The 17,399-nt window shown below is 38.8% G+C and overlaps 2 protein-coding genes across 4 annotated transcripts in view; one reads left to right on the forward strand and one right to left on the reverse strand.

Moving 5' to 3' along the window:
• Window positions 1-13,555, reverse strand: part of vwa8 (von Willebrand factor A domain containing 8) — a 92,891-nt gene extending 79,336 nt beyond the window's left edge. The window contains exons 1-4 of the mRNA XM_014410552.4: window positions 13,289-13,555; window positions 11,585-11,662; window positions 11,365-11,495; window positions 10,488-10,598 (exon numbers count right to left, since the gene is read on the reverse strand). Coding sequence (XP_014266038.2) covers window positions 10,488-10,598; window positions 11,365-11,495; window positions 11,585-11,662; window positions 13,289-13,427 — 459 coding nt within the window. The 5' untranslated portion in view covers window positions 13,428-13,555. The remainder of the gene's footprint in view (window positions 1-10,487; window positions 10,599-11,364; window positions 11,496-11,584; window positions 11,663-13,288) is intronic.
• A 3,032-nt stretch (window positions 13,556-16,587) lies between these two features.
• dgkh (diacylglycerol kinase, eta) overlaps window positions 16,588-17,399 on the forward strand; it is an 80,283-nt gene continuing 79,471 nt past the window's right edge. For all 3 annotated transcript variants that reach the window (XM_004572980.4, XM_004572983.4, XM_076874595.1), the window contains exon 1: window positions 16,588-16,956. Coding sequence is in view for 1 of the 3 variants with exons in the window: in XM_076874595.1 (XP_076730710.1) it covers window positions 16,909-16,956 (48 nt within the window). In the remaining 2 variants the exon portion in view is untranslated. The remainder of the gene's footprint in view (window positions 16,957-17,399) is intronic.

Below are 17,399 nucleotides of genomic sequence, written 5' to 3' on the forward strand. Positions count from 1 at the left end.
TGCTACGGATTGGTAGCCACTAAAATATAGCAGTTTCCTTTATGAACTTGACCATTTATCTACATTACATGCACATCTAGGATTCAGAATCACCAGTTAACCTAACATTCATGTCTTTGGACTGTGGGAGAGCGCTAGAGCACCCAGAGGAAACCCAAGTAGGCACAAGGAGAACGTGCAAACTCCACATAGAAAAGCTGAGCCAGCTGCTGGGTTTGAACCAGGAAACCTCTTGCTGTGAGTACTAGTTACTTCATAGCAAACCTAGGAAAATAGGTGGATAGACATATGGATAACAGTTAAAAATTTCAGCATGACTTCAGCATCCCTTCCATATCCAGTCATATAAAAGGACCAATGCTGGAAGAAAATTCCCTCAACATGACTAAATGCTGTTAATTTCAACTAATGAAGAGTGTGTGTTGGGACTACTTCCTATTTCAGTACATTGTGTTGACAATTATAAAATGTGAAAAATAAACTTAAATTGAACATATTAATAAAGTACCTAGTATCTCAAATCCAATCATTTGCCCCAGTTGTTATATGTAATTTAGGCATTTTGTCATGGTAAACAAACCCAGGTTGTAAGATTTGCAACGGCTGTTGAAACTGATTCTACTCTCATCAGAGAGTACAAAGCTCCGAATTCATGAGTTATTTTTCAAAGGCGTCTGGATTCTATTAATGCTAAAGCTTGGGGAAGGGGAATCATAGCTGCACTGGTAAAATATGGAGGAGTGCACTGATGCATGCTATTTCTATAACTGCCCAATAAACAGTTAAGCTGTATTAGCCTGAGGTCATGCTAATAATAACATAGTCAACCTGGTACCTTCTACATTAAGGTGCCCACAACGGCCCGGTGTCGAGGCCAGCCAAACATCTTTATTGTAGGTCACACCTGTTTTAATCTCTTAATTTCCTGTCATCTCTCTACTGACAGACTCAAATAAAAGCTTAGTTCATGCAGAAGACGCTACTGATAACAGTCAATATTGCTTCTAGTGTTTGTTTAGTGTGGCACACCAAAGCACCTTTTCCCTCTTAAATTTGCTTACAGTTGTGTGTGACATCTAAAAATAGTCTATTCCTCTTATCTGGACTACATTGTACGCATGAATGTTGGATTGCTTTGGTTATGAAAAATAAAAAACAAGTCTGGTTTTATAGAAGTCACGTTATGGGATAAGAGCTCTTTTTTCCCCACGGTCTACACCCTGAGTAAATCCTTTACTGATAAGTTTGGTCTCTGTCACCAGTTTCAAGTCACTGATTATAATATGACTTTCATTGTCTAAACCATGGTCCAGGGATATATATACACACACATATAACAATTGTTGTAATCCTATATAATTTTGATAATTTTTTCCACAGGTAGTTCACAGAGCGTACAGAGCCGTTTATACTTCATTCACATTGAGACCTTCTGGTAAAATATCTTTTTAAATTTCTGCTCTGTAAGTATCCCTTAACTGGATGCCCCATTCTCTAATTATTTTTTTCTTGTAAGTTGATCAAATGTCTTAAAACATTTTCCCTCTATGAGTGGAGTGGTCTGGAAGAGCCACAGGCAAACATTTTATAATGAAATTGCATTGTGTCACATAGATGGAACCCTGCCATTCAATTTAGTAAAAGGAGTCACAAGCATCAAAATGATAAACTTAACAAAATCTGCTGGAGGTGAACAAAACTACCACGTCAGCAGTGTGAAGGCACTAATGGCTGATTTGTGCTGGAACACAAACAAGCTGCCTCGCTTTATCAAACCATAAAACTGCTCAGTACACTGCTCATGTGTAGGAAATGCTGCTTCTTTGATGTGTTTACTCCTGATGCATTAACAAGGAACTCAATGCATATACATATTCATAAAACCACTTTCTCAGAGCACTAAGAGCAGTGAAGACAGTGGAGTAGCACTACAGTAAGTGGACTCCCTTCCAGCTGCAGTCTAATTATAAGAAAGCCTAATAAGCTGCAAGTCTGTTCCAGGAGAGCAGCTTTCTGAGTAAAGTTTAAGGAATAAATGTGCTGAAAATAAAACGTGAAAAACTTCCCCGTTTCCATGGAGCTGATGTCTGAACTGTTACACAACTGATTTATTTTTTACGCAGATGAAGCCATGTGCTAATTAGTCATGGATAATGACATGACTGACTAAATGTTAATTATCACAGCTTATTATCAGTTGTGACTCTTTGAAGCCCAATGCCACAGTTTAATGATCAGCCTAATCTGGATGTAACAGTGCGGCCCTTAGCGGCTGGAAACACAGTGAGATGGACCAAGGCAAGTGTAGTGGAACAAAGTATTTATTTGCTATACAGCTCTCCTTACAACAATTAACTTGTCGAGCTTCTTCACAGCACAAAAATCCATCCTCTAATGAGGACTGGCAGCCTTAAATATGTTCAGCTGTCACAGACTTAACCATTATTCCACTCTCAGGTAAATTCTTAAATCCCAACCTTCCACCACAGTATACAATATATCAATAAGAATAAATAAATACATTTTCACATTTACATATTAATAAATATTTCACACTTTAATGTTACACCAAACCCAATATTATAAAAACCCAGAAACCCAAGCACAAAAAGATTCACCACACTCTCTTTACCAATGGTCTCTCCCGGAACCTTTAAATGGTGTCTGGACCCCCGGGGAAACATTTGCCCAAACACCTTAAAGAGGACACAGGCAAGAAAGGTGAGTAATCATTATCTTACAAACACCTATTTGCACCACTTTTATCCCTAGATTTCACACACACACTTGCATTAGTTTTCCTTACTGGTAAACCTTGATCACAATCACCATTCTTCTCTCCTGACAGACAACCACCACATTCCTTGATGAGGAGCGGCTGTGCCGGATCTGAAATAAGGCTACCAACTGATTTTAGAATTCCCAATAAATAGTCAATAAATATTTAAACTTCTTGTGTGCAAATCCATGCTTAAAGTGCAATGCTAAATAAAGTGCTTGATAAGGTGAAAGGTGTGCTCTAAAGTGCTATACAGATAATATAATATAAATAAATGCAGTAAGGGAGTCCTCTTCCTTACACTGGACTTAGCTTTTCTTCCCATTTCATAATTCGTTTTTCTGTAGCTGTGAGACAATAAATGGAGATGGATGGAAAACACAAAGTTCTCCTTAGAGAAACTGGCCTGGATAATGAGGAACTGCTGGTTTCTATGAGGTGCCGTAAGGGACATTATTACTGAAACGCTCTCACACACACAACTGAAACGCTCTCACACACACTACTGAAATTTTAGCTCTCACGCACACTACTGAAACGCTCTCACACACACTACTGAAATTTTAGCTCTCACACACACTACTGAAACGCTCTCACACACACACACAACTGAAATTTTAGCTCTCACACACACAACTGAAATTTTAGCTCTCACACACACTACTGAAACGCTCTCACACACACTACTGAAATTTTAGCTCTCACACACACTACTGAAACGCTCTCACACACACTACTGAAATTTTAGCTCTCACACACACAACTGAAACGCTCTAACACACACTACTGAAACGCTCTCACACACACAACTGAAACGCTCTCACACACACCACTGAAACCAGAGGCATTTCTGCTGAACAGGAAGTTGTTTCCTGACAAGGAAACTGATGGAAAAAGTGGTATATTTCAAAACACTACAAGGATTTCTACTCAGCAACCTGCTAGTACAGCAGTCCCCAACCTTTTTTGCACCACGTAAACAATATAAAAAATAAAAAAACGATAAATACCATGAAAACCATAAATAGAAATGTGTTCGAATTTTTGTGGAGGAATAAAACCCATTACATAGAAAGATCTCAGCTTGTGAAGGGATACAATAAAGGTGGTATCAAAACTCCAGAATTGGAATTTATGGTTGGCACCCTTAGAATTAAATGGTTAAAATCTTGTCTGTCACAGCCAGACTCTACTTAGCTCCACATCCCATGATTCTTGTTTAATAAAATAGTATAAAGGATTAGACTTTATTTTGAAATGTGATTTTGCGGCAAATAAAATCCCCATAAAGATATCAAACTTTCCAAAACAGACGTTGCATTTTTGGGAAAATGAGATTTACCCACAACTTCTCCCCATAATTCAACCTTATGGAATAATAGGGTAATAACACTTAATCAAAAATCAATTTTCAAGAGTGACTGGTTTGAACAAAAATATTATATTCATAACAGATTTGTTGGATGATAACGGTGTCATTCTAAGTTACACAGACTTTTCAGAAAAATATTGTCTAAACTGTTCTCAAAGAGAATATAACAAATTTTGTGAACTGGTCCCACTGCCTCTGCTTCATTTGATTAAAATTTTTATGATATACAATAATTTCTCATCAGTGCTCCCAAATTTATTGCTAGGGCAATGTCAGCTGTTTGATAAAAATGCAATAAGAAATTTGTTAGTAGTTTCTTCAAAGACAAAATATTTCATAGTTACAACAGAATGGTTACATGGCATGGTTCTAATTTAGTTATTTCATATACACTGGATAAAGCATACTAAAAATTTATGAAATAGCCTATTCTACCTAAAGTTAAAGAAACACACTTTAAACAAAACTAATACTGTGGCAGAATTTCTAAAAAAAGAGATTTGGCTTTGAGGTGGATCAGTGTTCTTTTTGTACTGATGAAAATGAAACCCTAGAACATCTTTTTTTTTCCTATGCCCTATCACACAATGTATTTGGTGCAACTTAAAAAATTGGATTTCCCTAAATATTAATGATGTGCCACTGTTTGAATTACATCATAATTTTTTTTATATGGATCATCTAGCATTGGATGTCTCAGACATTATTAACATCATCATACTTGTTGAGTATTGCAGCATCGACAGCGATCAACTCGAAGGAAAATGACGACGGAGGCAAAAATGTCCTTAATATTTTTGGGAACTTTATTCCTCATCAACATGCGGCAAAACTTTTCTCATGGGTGCCATTTTCGTTGTGGTATACTTTTTTTTTTTCTTAGGGGCGTGATGACGCAGCATCCGTGCTCTTACAATGAAACAGTGCCTCCTTGTGGTGGCAACTAAAATACTGTCTCTGTTAAACCACAGTAACCATAATGCAGTTAAACACTGTACAACATGAGTACACACAATGAATATCTTAACAATACTTTTGAGTAAATATCATATCCATTGTGCTAAATGGAGGAACGCTAAGCCTTCTCTCCCTGGTTTTTTTGATGATTTTAAGATATTTTTCTTTGCTAAAAAAAAGACAAAAAGCACATATGCCAAAAAAATAACCAGGATAATGCACGTCTCCCGCTATTCTAAATTTTGACTTATGCTGAGGCTAATATATTGTTAAGTAATGCAGCTGTCTCACTAAGGTCCAGAATCGATTTGTTCCACGATTCGATTCAATTCAATTCGATTTGATTATGGGGAATTTTGACAGTCAGAAATATTATAATTCAGATCAGTACATTTACATATTTTTGTATTTAAAAAAAGGAAGCTGACACACGCAAGACTTTATCAAAGGTGTGAGCATCACAGCAGATGCCTTTGTGTCAAAGTAGCTGAAGATAAAACACATAAAAACATGAAGGTGGTTTTCCTGGCCTGGGATTTTATAAAAATATTCTGCAGTACATCAAAAACGAAAGAAAACCATTAATCAACATATGAACATTACCTCTGACGTTACAGCGGTTTTATTAGAGACACGGCTAACGTTTTGCATTTTGCATAATTTTAAAAAGTTTAAATTTATTCAGTATTGAACGGCAGAAATTAGGTTTTCTTTTCGGAAGTATGTAAAATGAAAAAAAAAAAAAAACAGCGGCCGACTGCGCTGTAAACAACAGTAGACTTGTGCATAACAAGCAAGCGAATAATACAGAAAACAGATTTTTAGACGGGAAACTGTTCTTGAAGTACAGAGAGAGAGAGAGAGAGAGAGAGAGAGGGCTGTGCATGACGTGCGATTTTATCGTGGTGGAAGCAAAACAGTGAGGGAATTCATGACGATGTTTATGTGAAGCGCAGTTTGGATCTTCTTTTGCTGCTGGTTCAGTCAATATTGTTTGGAGAGAGATAAAACTAACAGCTTTAGAATCGGCGCAAAAACGGCGTGAAAACAAAGCGCGGACCTGCCGACAGATCAGAGTCAGCGAGCTGTCGGCTTTCAGCCCCGACCGTGTCCGTGCTGTCGGGTGAGAAAGGCGACATCTCACTGATTCTGATCCGCGGGTCCGCGCTGTGTGTTTACGTCTTTGTGCAGAAGCCGTGCCTGCTCTCATTTACTGTCTTAGCTGTTTGGTGGTTGTTGAAATTTTGTGAGGTTTCACCAGAGATTCTGGCATTTCGGGTAAAATAAATTTATATTAAAAAATCGATTCAGGATTTTAATGAATCGATTTCACGTTATCCAAGCCAGAATCGATTTTAATCAATAAATCGATTATAAAAACCCACCCCTAACTAACAGGTTGCTGAGTAGACATCTGTGTGGTGGTTTGTTTGAAATCTAACACTTTTTCCTTCAGTTTCCTTGTCAAGAATTAACTTCCTGTTTAACTGAAATGCCTTCCTGTTCAACTGAAATGCCTTCCTGTTTAACTGAAATGCCTTCCTGTTTAACTGAAATGCCTTCCTGTTCGACTGAAACGCCTTCCTGTTCGACTGAAATGCCTTGGGTTTTCAGTAGTGTGTGTGAGAGCGTTTCAGTTGTGTGTGTGAGAGCTAAAATTTCAGTAGTGTGTGTGAGAGCGTTTCAGTAGTGTGTGTGAGAGCGTTTCAGTAGTGTGTGTGAGAGCGTTTCAGTAGTGTGTGTGAGAGCTAAAATTTCAGTAGTGTGTGTGAGAGCGTTTCAGTAGTGTGTGTGAGAGCGTTTCAGTAGTGTGTGTGAGAGCGTTTCAGTAGTGTGTGTGAGAGCGTTTCAGTAGTGTGTGTGAGAGCTAAAATTTCAGTAGTGTGTGTGAGAGCGTTTCAGTAGTGTGTGTGAGGGCTAAAATTTCAGTAGTGTGTGTGAGAGCGTTTCAGTAGTGTGTGTGAGAGCTAAAATTTCAGTAGTGTGTGTGAGAGCGTTTCAGTAGTGTGTGTGTGAGGGCTAAAATTTCAGTAGTGTGTGTGAGAGCGTTTCAGTAGTGTGTGTGAGAGCTAAAATTTCAGTAGTGTGTGTGAGAGCGTTTCAGTAGTGTGTGTGAGAGCGTTTCAGTTGTGTGTGTGAGAGCGTTTCAGTAGTGTGTGTGAGAGCGTTTCAGTAGTGTGTGTGAGAGCGTTTCAGTAGTGTGTGTGAGAGCGTTTCAGTTGTGTGTGTGAGAGCGTTTCAGTAGTGTGTGTGAGAGCGTTTCAGTTGTGTGTGTGAGAGCTAAAATTTCAGTAGTGTGTGTGAGAGCGTTTCAGTTGTGTGTGTGAGAGCTAAAATTTCAGTAGTGTGTGTGAGAGCGTTTCAGTAGTGTGTGTGAGAGCTAAAATTTCAGTAGTGTGTGTGAGAGCGTTTCAGTAGTGTGTGTGAGAGCGTTTCAGTAGTGTGTGTGAGAGCGTTTCAGTTGTGTGTGTGAGAGCTAAAATTTCAGTAGTGTGTGTGAGAGCGTTTCAGTAGTGTGTGTGAGAGCGTTTCAGTAGTGTGTGTGAGAGCTAAAATTTCAGTAGTGTGTGTGAGAGCGTTTCAGTAGTGTGTGTGAGAGCTAAAATTTCAGTAGTGTGTGTGAGAGCGTTTCAGTAGTGTGTGTGAGAGCTAAAATTTCAGTAGTGTGTGTGAGAGCTAAAATTTCAGTAGTGTGTGTGAGAGCGTTTCAGTAGTGTGTGTGAGAGCTAAAATTTCAGTAGTGTGTGTGAGAGCGTTTCAGTAGTGTGTGTGAGAGCGTTTCAGTTGTGTGCGTGAGAGCGTTTCAGTTGTGTGTGTGAGAGCGTTTCAGTTGTGTGTGTGAGAGCGTTTCAGTAGTGTGTGTGAGAGCTAAAATTTCAGTAGTGTGTGTGAGAGCGTTTCAGTAGTGTGTGTGAGAGCTAAAATTTCAGTAGTGTGTGTGAGAGCGTTTCAGTAGTGTGTGTGAGAGCGTTTCAGTAGTGTGTGTGAGAGCTAAAATTTCAGTAGTGTGTGTGAGAGCGTTTCAGTAATAATGTCCCTTACGGCACCTCATAGGTTTCTATGGTTACTCAACTTACAGAGTCCACACAGAATGGAGGCATATGTTTGCCGAAAGCCTCGATCGATCAAAAAGGAGCATGGAAAGCAAGAGAATGAAATTTGGAAGAGTGCAAAACTGTGGTGAAGCAACATTTTGTGTTACTATGTTTCATGCGAGGACAAGGCGCACTCAGTTAATGTTCTACTCACACTCCAAGCTGTGTTTGCCTTCAACTGTGGTTTTAATGGTTCTGTCGTATTACACAAACACATAGCCAGAAACTCATGACTGTACATTTTTATTATTGTAATTAATGCAGAAAACGCAATCCCAAATCTTTCAGTTGTATTTAGCACACAGGCCATGCACCTAGCATACATCCAGGCACGTGCAGAGGGGGGGGGCTAGAGGGGCTTGAGCACCCGCCCCTTTCCTGATGGATGCCCAAAGTGCCCTTTTGTTGAGGCAACTTTTTTTTTTAAATTATTTAAAAAAAATTTTAATGTGTGTGTGCGTGCGGAGTCCTGTCTGTGCCCCTCAACAATAATATTTAACTATTAATCACAGTTTTGCTAAATAAAAGGATCTGGCTTGCATCAGTCACATGATCACATTTATCCAATGACTGCCCTTGACGGCAGAACGCGCTGGTTACGAGCCGGGAACGAGCTCACAAAGAGCACGCGCATTTTTTGCGGTCCGGAGCTGTAGGAGAAACACAAGTTAACTCAGAGACACAGACTGATGCGACAAAATCATTTAGTAGGTGTACAGCGTACACTGTAGTGTGTAGCACACAGGAGTATTAGCTTATTACGTACACGTTGGTAAGCTGTCTTGTTGCAACTGACGAACTGAAACAAACGAGTGTGCTGTGTGTGCAACAGCGTGACAAACATCACCTGTCCTTTTATTAACTGCACAAGTAGTGCTGGTCATAGCTGCTGGCTACCTGTGTAAGGCTGTCATGGGTCTGTAGCTCTGTCCACCGTTTTAGGGAACATATTTAGTTTTAAAGTATTTAGAAACATATTTAGTTTTAAAGCAAGTTTCCGGGCTTTTCCTGCCTTTCTGGAGGGATTATATTTCACTAAAAAACGATCTAATATGCATGTCCACATAATTATGCATTATTATAATTATAATATATTAAAAACACACGCTGTATTTTAAAGAACATACATTAAGAAGCAGATTATATTAGATTTATATTTTAAATAAGACAAAATTTGGATTTTACAGCAGTAAGATTATTGTATCTCTACAGTTTAAAAATGTAATAAGCTTTCTCCCTGCACAGAGTGGATAGTGAAACAAATGGAATCATCATAATGACATTATTTCATATTTATTACTTCCCCCTACTCATTGCTTTATTATTGTAGCTCTAGTAATAAATAATAATGTAAGGATTCTGGATCAGCACAGTGATGCCCATAGTATATACAGTATTCTGAAGAAGGTCTAAAATGTCCCTGTGTGTGCGTGCATGTGTGTGTTTTATTTAGATGGATTTTTTAAAAAAAATATTACTCATGATATAATATTGTCCAGACATGCCTGGTAAGGACATGAGGAGGAAACAGTAGGAGCTGTGTGAGGCTACTAAAGGCAGTGCTATAACATTTTTCTGTCATCACTTTATTATAGATTAAGTGCAAGAGTTGTTAGGTGTGGATAATTAGATTATAGTTTATTGCAATAGCAAGTTGTCCCTTGTTCTCAGATAGACAGCAAGTGGAGAGTGATATATGAAATGATGGGATGGAAGGAAGAAGAGAAGCAAAGAGTGATTCACAGTCTAGTTTATTTCTCAGTTTTTTTGTTGCCTTATGGTTCCAAGTGCTGTCACCAATCTTTGCATTTTGTTATTATCTCATGACACTTGTTTAATCAGCTACCATCTCTCCTATGGACTTTTTACTGTCTACAGTCTCAGATCAACACAGCCCCGCCCTCCAGCACTATCAGCAGCAACCCCTCAACAGCAACATTGTACCATCAGGTAAAACATTGGCTACGTTTGCTTTGCCTTGTTGCCCATATTAGATTCTTGATGAATGTGTGTTGTTGTTATTCAGCCTGGTTCAATGTGCCCCTTTTTAACTTTGAGCACCCGCCCCTTTAAACCTCTCTGCACGGCCCTGCATACATCCAGCTGTTGTGGCAATTGATTTGGCTTTGTGATGCATAATGCACAACTAAAATAAAACAATATTTCAGAAAACACAATATTATACTTTACAGCTTTCATCAAAAATAATTCAAATGTCGATGTAAAGTGGATTTATGTCGAAGCCTGCATATTAGACTGTGTACAATCCATTAAATAAGCTTACCTGGTCTATGTAGAAGGCCGTCCCCGATCGAATCTCTCTCCTCTGTTTGAGGTCGGTCTCTGTGGTGTCCCTGGACAAAGCGACATACTCCACTTCCCGTTTAGTCAACTCCTAGTCAAGAGCAAGAGAACAAGTTTGGCTTGTTAAAAGTTAAAAGCATATTCTCTGGCTTATCTGATGCCAAATAATATGATAGAATTGTAAAAATAAATCAAATTACTATGCGTATCCTGCAAAGACACTCCTAGTCCATCGTTTATTAGAACAAACCTGGTAGAGCACAATTTACTCTTTACTTTGGTGCCGAATTTGTATAAAAGTTTCCATCGCACTATTAGAATGATACAACTTTATATTTATCTTATTAAAGCTATGCAATGTTTTAAAACTGCATTTACATTTCACTACTTTTGACTGTATGAACTTCTGCACTTTCTGAATTTTGCCACTTTGACAAATAATCGTTCTAAGGATGCTGCACTAGAATAAGACCTGTGTGGGAGTTACTGTGAGCCATGTACACATTTCCACAAAGGTCAGTGAATTTACTTTAGGCAAGCCACACGGTCAAGCTCAGCCACGATCCCTGAAAATCAGCAAGTGCTTAGTTACTCCACATCTGCAAGTCGCTTTGCAACCAAAGCCAAAACTATGGCATCTACAATACTGAACCGCAGTTCCATCTTCCATATCACGGTAATGTTTAATGATTGTTTAGCAACAAGTGAGCAGGAAAAACATCAGAATAATGGAGTTTTTAATTTTTGTTCATGGTTCAGTCCTAATCACATGATCAAAACTGTGGTTTAAAGAAAAAAAAGAAAAAGATACTCCTCTTTTATATTGAGTGTTTCAGTGTGTAACATGGAGGACTCACAAGGTACTGCATAGCTATGGATCTTCTCAGGGGTCCTGGGGGGCCAATGAGGAACACATCCTGACCCAAAAGGTCTTTCTGCATAATCCATCGGAGGTGTTGAGCCACCGTCTGAGGTAGGGAGTCTGAAACTGGCCAAAGAAAAAAGCAAAAAGGAAACGTTTTATGCTGACATACCTATAGGCTTTGTTGTGACATACACACACAGAAGATTACCTACTGTGTTTCACAGGAACAAGCTCTGGATTCTGGGGTGGCTTGAGTTTGTAAGTGATCTCACCAATCTTCACTGTGTCACCTGTAAAGGAACAGGATGACCAATGCATGCACGATGGTTTTTGACAGACAAGTCAAGTCATAATCACAACAGTAGAGTTGATTTTATATTCACATTAGTGTTAGTCTTTGATGAAGGTACAATAAAAAATAAAGATATAAAAAAAAAAACACTTCTCAAACAGTTTCGGTTTAACAATATGGTTTTATTAGATTTGCAAATCACTGCATTCTGTTTTTATTCAAATTTTACAGTGTCACAATCTTTTTGGAAACTGTTCACTTACTTAACTTTTGACTTGCATAAGTTTCAAGTATATAAAAGGCAGCTGACTCAGGGGTATGAATCAGTGTTGTGCACTGTGTTGTCCCCCTCCCCCTGGCAAGACTGTCCTATGTTGGTAATAATGTAGTAAGGTTCCAGAAAACCTGGTGCGAATCCCTGTGGTGCATCTCAGGGTGAACATAGAGACAGGCAACAGTTCACACTCTTGCATGATCTAATAATTATTTGTCTTTCCTGAAGTTTGTCAATGCTGTCATTTTTCTGTAAAGCAAATTTACCTTGCCTTTAGGTATAAATAAAGTTACCTTACCTTTGCTCTCAAACTTAAGATTTACTCTCCCAGAATGGAATTAAGCTGCTTCTGCTCAGCTCTGCTGAGAATCAATAAAGCAATGGTCGGGACTTCCAGTCAATCAATCAATAAATAAATTAAAACATGATTATAGAAATCAAAATCTTATTTGCTTTTCATATATCCTATTTTCAGTGATATCAACTTTAATAGCAGAAAATTAACTAGGCATATAATTATTTTTTCTCTCTTTTTTGCCATATTTTTCAAGTATCCTTCGTGAAGCCTGGAGAACTATTCCTGAAGACTATTTAAAGAATTTACATGAAAGTTGCCCAAGAGAGTTATGGCTAATGAATGAAGGTGATCATACACACTTTGGTTTTGCCTTAAATACTGTCTGTATAATTTCCTTTCCCATTTTCCTATCAAATTTCTAAAGAAATGAGCGGCAGCCCAGGACTTTTGCACAGCACTGTAAATATAAAATTGAGTTATTTGTATTAACTATTACAAAAGGTTGATATTAAGATGCAAGTTTCAGCTTCAGGTTTAATTAGCATACATCGTTAACTAAGATTTTGATGTAAATCAGGTTTTAAAAGGTGTCCGGAAAAAAAACAATACATTTAAAATGGTGTTTGGAACTAAATGTGACAGAAGTATTGCCGTTATTTCAGCATGCTCCAGTTTAAAGAGCAACACGTGTGTTATACGTGGCTAAGTACCATGTTCCAACCTTTCACCTAGTGCAAGGTAAATGCATCGACTGTCTCACTAGATCACTTCTCACTTCAGATGCTGAGCTTACACCGTTTTCCTCTACGTGGAACAAACTATATATTCAACAGTATTTTTGCTACCAAGGAGCCACCGCAGTGTGATTCCTGCCCCATTAGACAACAGCTATTTATTTAGCCAGTTAGCTGTCACCAGACACATGTGTTCCTATTTCCAGCTGAAAACAAACTGAAAACACCTGTTCACTGGCTGTATACGTGGCATTACAACTTAAATGAAACAATGAAATGAAACAAGTGAAATGGCATTACAACTTAAAGGCCGGTTACCTGAGGCTGTGTTCAGAAGTTTGACCTCATGAGTTCTGAACATCCAGCCGTCTCTTCCCAGGACACAACCCAAAATATACCGCACCCTTCTTGCAGCAACAGCCGCAGCTGTGCCGCCACATAAAATTTGGGAGTGCATGTTCAAAATGTCTACGTTATCATACAAAACCTAACAATGAAAAAAATTAGCAGGCTGTCTTTTAAAACGGTCTGACCCGCGGCCTTATTCCCATTTCACAACAAGCGTCAGCTCATTTTTTCGGAGTCGGAAATAAATAACAGAAGGACCAAATGGTCCGACAAACAAGTCTTCCGTGGGAATACCATTTTAATTGAAAAGTGTTCCGTTCGCGCCGATAATTTTTGCAATATTACTAAGATTCTGTTGTTTAAAAAAAGCATAGTTTTGTTTAGTAATATTTTAGGTTATTAATTTGGCACCTGGTTGTTTCAACTGGCTTTGGCTAATAAAGAAGGCTACAAATATTGTTTATTGAAAATAACATTTTTTTGTCTTTTGGAATATGTTATGCCCAAATAACTCTTTACAATATATTCTAATTTTAGTGGCTTTATTAATCTGAATCTATTCATTTATTTGCTGATTCTGCTGTCCCCTCTTCAAATAAAATCCATTCTTGGATTCAAGTTTTTAAAGTAGAAGTGGACATAACAAATAAACACATGCTGAACCATCTAACAAGGTAAATACCAATTTAACATTGGTGATGTTAAGTGGTAAATCCTGCATGATTAACCATGCAACTCCTCCAATTCTCTAAACGTAAATTTTAAGAAATCGCTGCTAAAAATTATAGAAAGTTCTGGAAGTTCATTGTCGAGATTATCCCATAGTTATAACCATTTTTGTTAACTCACAGAAATGTCCTTTTTTAAATTTATTTATTTTACTGTGGATGCATTGTATTAAAAAAAATAAAACAACATTAAAGTAGATAGTGAAAAAACAGGAACTTTTCTCTCATTTAATTATTTTTTTTTCTCTTTCTTCATCACTGTGCTGTAGTATGAATGGCTTGGAGAAGATCTTTATCAGGAGGACAAACTTTAAAATGTACCAAAATACAGTTGAAAGTACTAAATTTATCCCCTCCTTCACATTTTCCATAGACTACAAATGGGACGGATTGGAGTCTTTGCTGTCCAATTCTGGCCCCCTGGGCCTTATGTTTGAAAGCCTAGAATTAGATTATCAATATAGCATATTTAGAAACAAAACTTTACAGAAAACACAACAATAACAATATTATAACAGAACAAAATTGATCCGGGAGGAGATAGAAACCCAGCCTCAGAGAGTCTCAAGCTAGTGCACTCCTTCTGTGCCAAATCAAACACGTGGCAACCCCTTGGGAGATAAGGAAACAGCCAAAGCACCTCTTTATATTTACAAAGCAAAGCACTGGCCGAAGCTGTGGCGAAGGGCAAGGGTGGCACCAGCGCCATGTGAAATATTCAATTCAATTCAATTCAATCTTTACGTCCATATTTTAAAAAGAACAATAACACAACATATAAACCATAATAAAAATGATAAAATCTTTTTTAAAATATAAAACCATAATATACATAAAAACCACAGTTACTTAAAAAGAAATCAATAAATACACAAACAACCAGTCCTTCCTCATGCTGGATGAGTAATGGGAACCACTCACTGTCTGATCTGTGAGTGCTAAAATTATACTCTTAGCCATCCAGTCGTTCTCTAAAAGTAAACATTAACTTTCTTAAAAGTGCTTTAAAAGTGCAAACACCCACAGCTACAAATATCTGCATGTTATATGATGGCCCATCGTTCACATCTGCACGTAGCTGGACTGGCCATCGGGCATACAGGGCATTTGCCTGGTGGGCCGATGGTTTTTTTATTGTTTTACTCTGATGTTTGGTGGTGGCTATGGCGGAGCTTCCACAGAGGCCAGCAGGTGGATGAGGGAAAGTGGAGGAAGGGACCCGTTTCGGCCGCGTTTCGTATTGGGCTGAAAAGGAACGCGATCTGTCGCGTACTTCAGCTAGAATGAAAAAAAGACACAAGTTACGAGTTATTCTGTGTCTTTAGGCTGTCAGCTGCCTCTACTTCTCTCATTCTCTCTCCCTTTCTCTGCTGTTGCTACTTCAGTCATGAAACTGGCTTTTCTCTCTTGTTTGTTTATTGCCCACTTCGCGCCAGAAACAGGAAACCAGCAGTGGTTGCGCTAAACAACAGCAGCACGTTTAACCTTGATCAGCTGTTGTTAGAATTTATTAAATATTACTCTCTAGTATCAGCTGATGTTTGCTGGAGCCACAGCTGTAAAAGCTGCTGGTCATGATATGTGGTGAGAGGGAAACATGAAGATGAAAACAGGAGATGTCCTTACTGAATCATCAGAGCTGTAAAGGTGATGGAGAAACAGGTTTACCTTTTAGGTGACATGAATGAGTTGAAGGGAAGTTATAAACTGTTTCTGAGAGACAACTTACACCAGGATCCTTTTTTACGTAGCTGACAGCTGGTAACTGTGCAGGGGCGGGTCTAGCAAAGTTTTGCCAGGGGGCCAGGTAGGGCATTAACAGGGAAAAGTGGGCATAAAGAAATACTTTACTTTCTTATATTCATTTAAAATGTCTAGCTTTTAACAAATAATTATCTGAATCTTACGACCAAAGTTTTTATCAGATGTAAAATGTATAGAATTCATACATATATACCAACAAGACACTGTACATTAGTGTCACAACAGCATTTTGTTTTTATTTTATTCTTTTACCTGGTGGGCCGGTCTCGAGTCAAAATGCCCGGGCCGATTTTTTGTCCCAGTCCAGCCCTGCATCTGTACCATTACTTCAGTACAATTATGACCTTCCTCTAGGTAAAGTACATAATGTACCCTTTGTACTTGTAAGTAATGCTTAATGCTTTCAAAAAAATCCGAAATATTCGGAATTCCTCTTGGAGTTGTTGTAGGTACTCCCTCTGTAACACTGTAGTGTGTATGGTCCAGGTTACATATTTATTCTTCCTATGAAACTAAACAATGCTTTCCATAAAGCAACCTACAACATTATCATCAAACTAACGTCAAACGAAGTGTTCGGAGCTGCCAGAGAGTAACTGGAGGGGCGTGGGTTTTACTGGACTGAAATGACACGAAGAGTGGGGGAAAATCTGAGAACACTGAGAAAAAAAATCTATGCTAACTAAATCCGGACCGGCAATGATTATAGATGACGTCATTGAAACTACCCTCACAATTGTGCTCACACGTGCACACAGTTGGATTACACACATTCGCGCCCCCCCCTCGCGAGCGAGCGGTGCCGAACGAGCCCCGGCAGTTTAAATCGCTTTGACATTTATCACGTGTAACGCCAATAAGCCCGGTTCTTGAAAGAAGAGAGAGAACGTCGCGGAGGAGGAGGAGAAGGAAAGGAGCGGACAGGAGGAGGAGAGGAGAGCGGTGGGAGGACGAGGCGAGTGTGTAGTCCAATCTGTTCGGTGTGCACATGAGTGGCGTAGCGAGGCCAGTGAGCGCGAGGCAGGTTGTGAATTCCTCCACCTTCCTTCCCTAATTTCGTTTCTTTTCTCTCCGGAGCGGACGCTGAGGTCTGGGACTATGGAAGATGTCTACCCTTACAGCCGCAGCCCAGCCTGGGAGGAACTGGTTAGTAACGTTCAAAACTGGTGGAGACTTTGTTTTGAATCGCTCCGCATCCCATTCTACTTTGAGTTTTTCCAGAGAAAGGAAAACAGTGAGACGTCTTGCGTGGTCTGTTTGTGAGTTTGCACACTTTGGCGGTGTTTGGTCCGCTAAAGACTGCGCGCGCGCCTTTACCCCCTCATTGGCGTTATTACGACGGGCTGTCATTCTGTTAAATAAATAAATAAATAACTAAATAAGTGGCCCGTTTAAATTGTGTCGTGGGACGTTCGTAAGTCTTAGTTAACAGTTCTCAGATAAACGACAGTTTTTGATTCTTTTTTCACCCACACAGTCTGTCCATTTCCTTTAGTTTTAAATCGAAGTAAAACTGTTGTCCGCTTCATGGAAATTCAATTTAACGCTGTCTTGTCAAATCAGTTTAGCGGTTTAGTTACATACATAAA

Source organism: Maylandia zebra, linkage group LG16 (genome assembly GCF_041146795.1).
Source record: "Maylandia zebra isolate NMK-2024a linkage group LG16, Mzebra_GT3a, whole genome shotgun sequence".
NCBI classification, from domain to species: domain Eukaryota; kingdom Metazoa; phylum Chordata; class Actinopteri; order Cichliformes; family Cichlidae; genus Maylandia; species Maylandia zebra.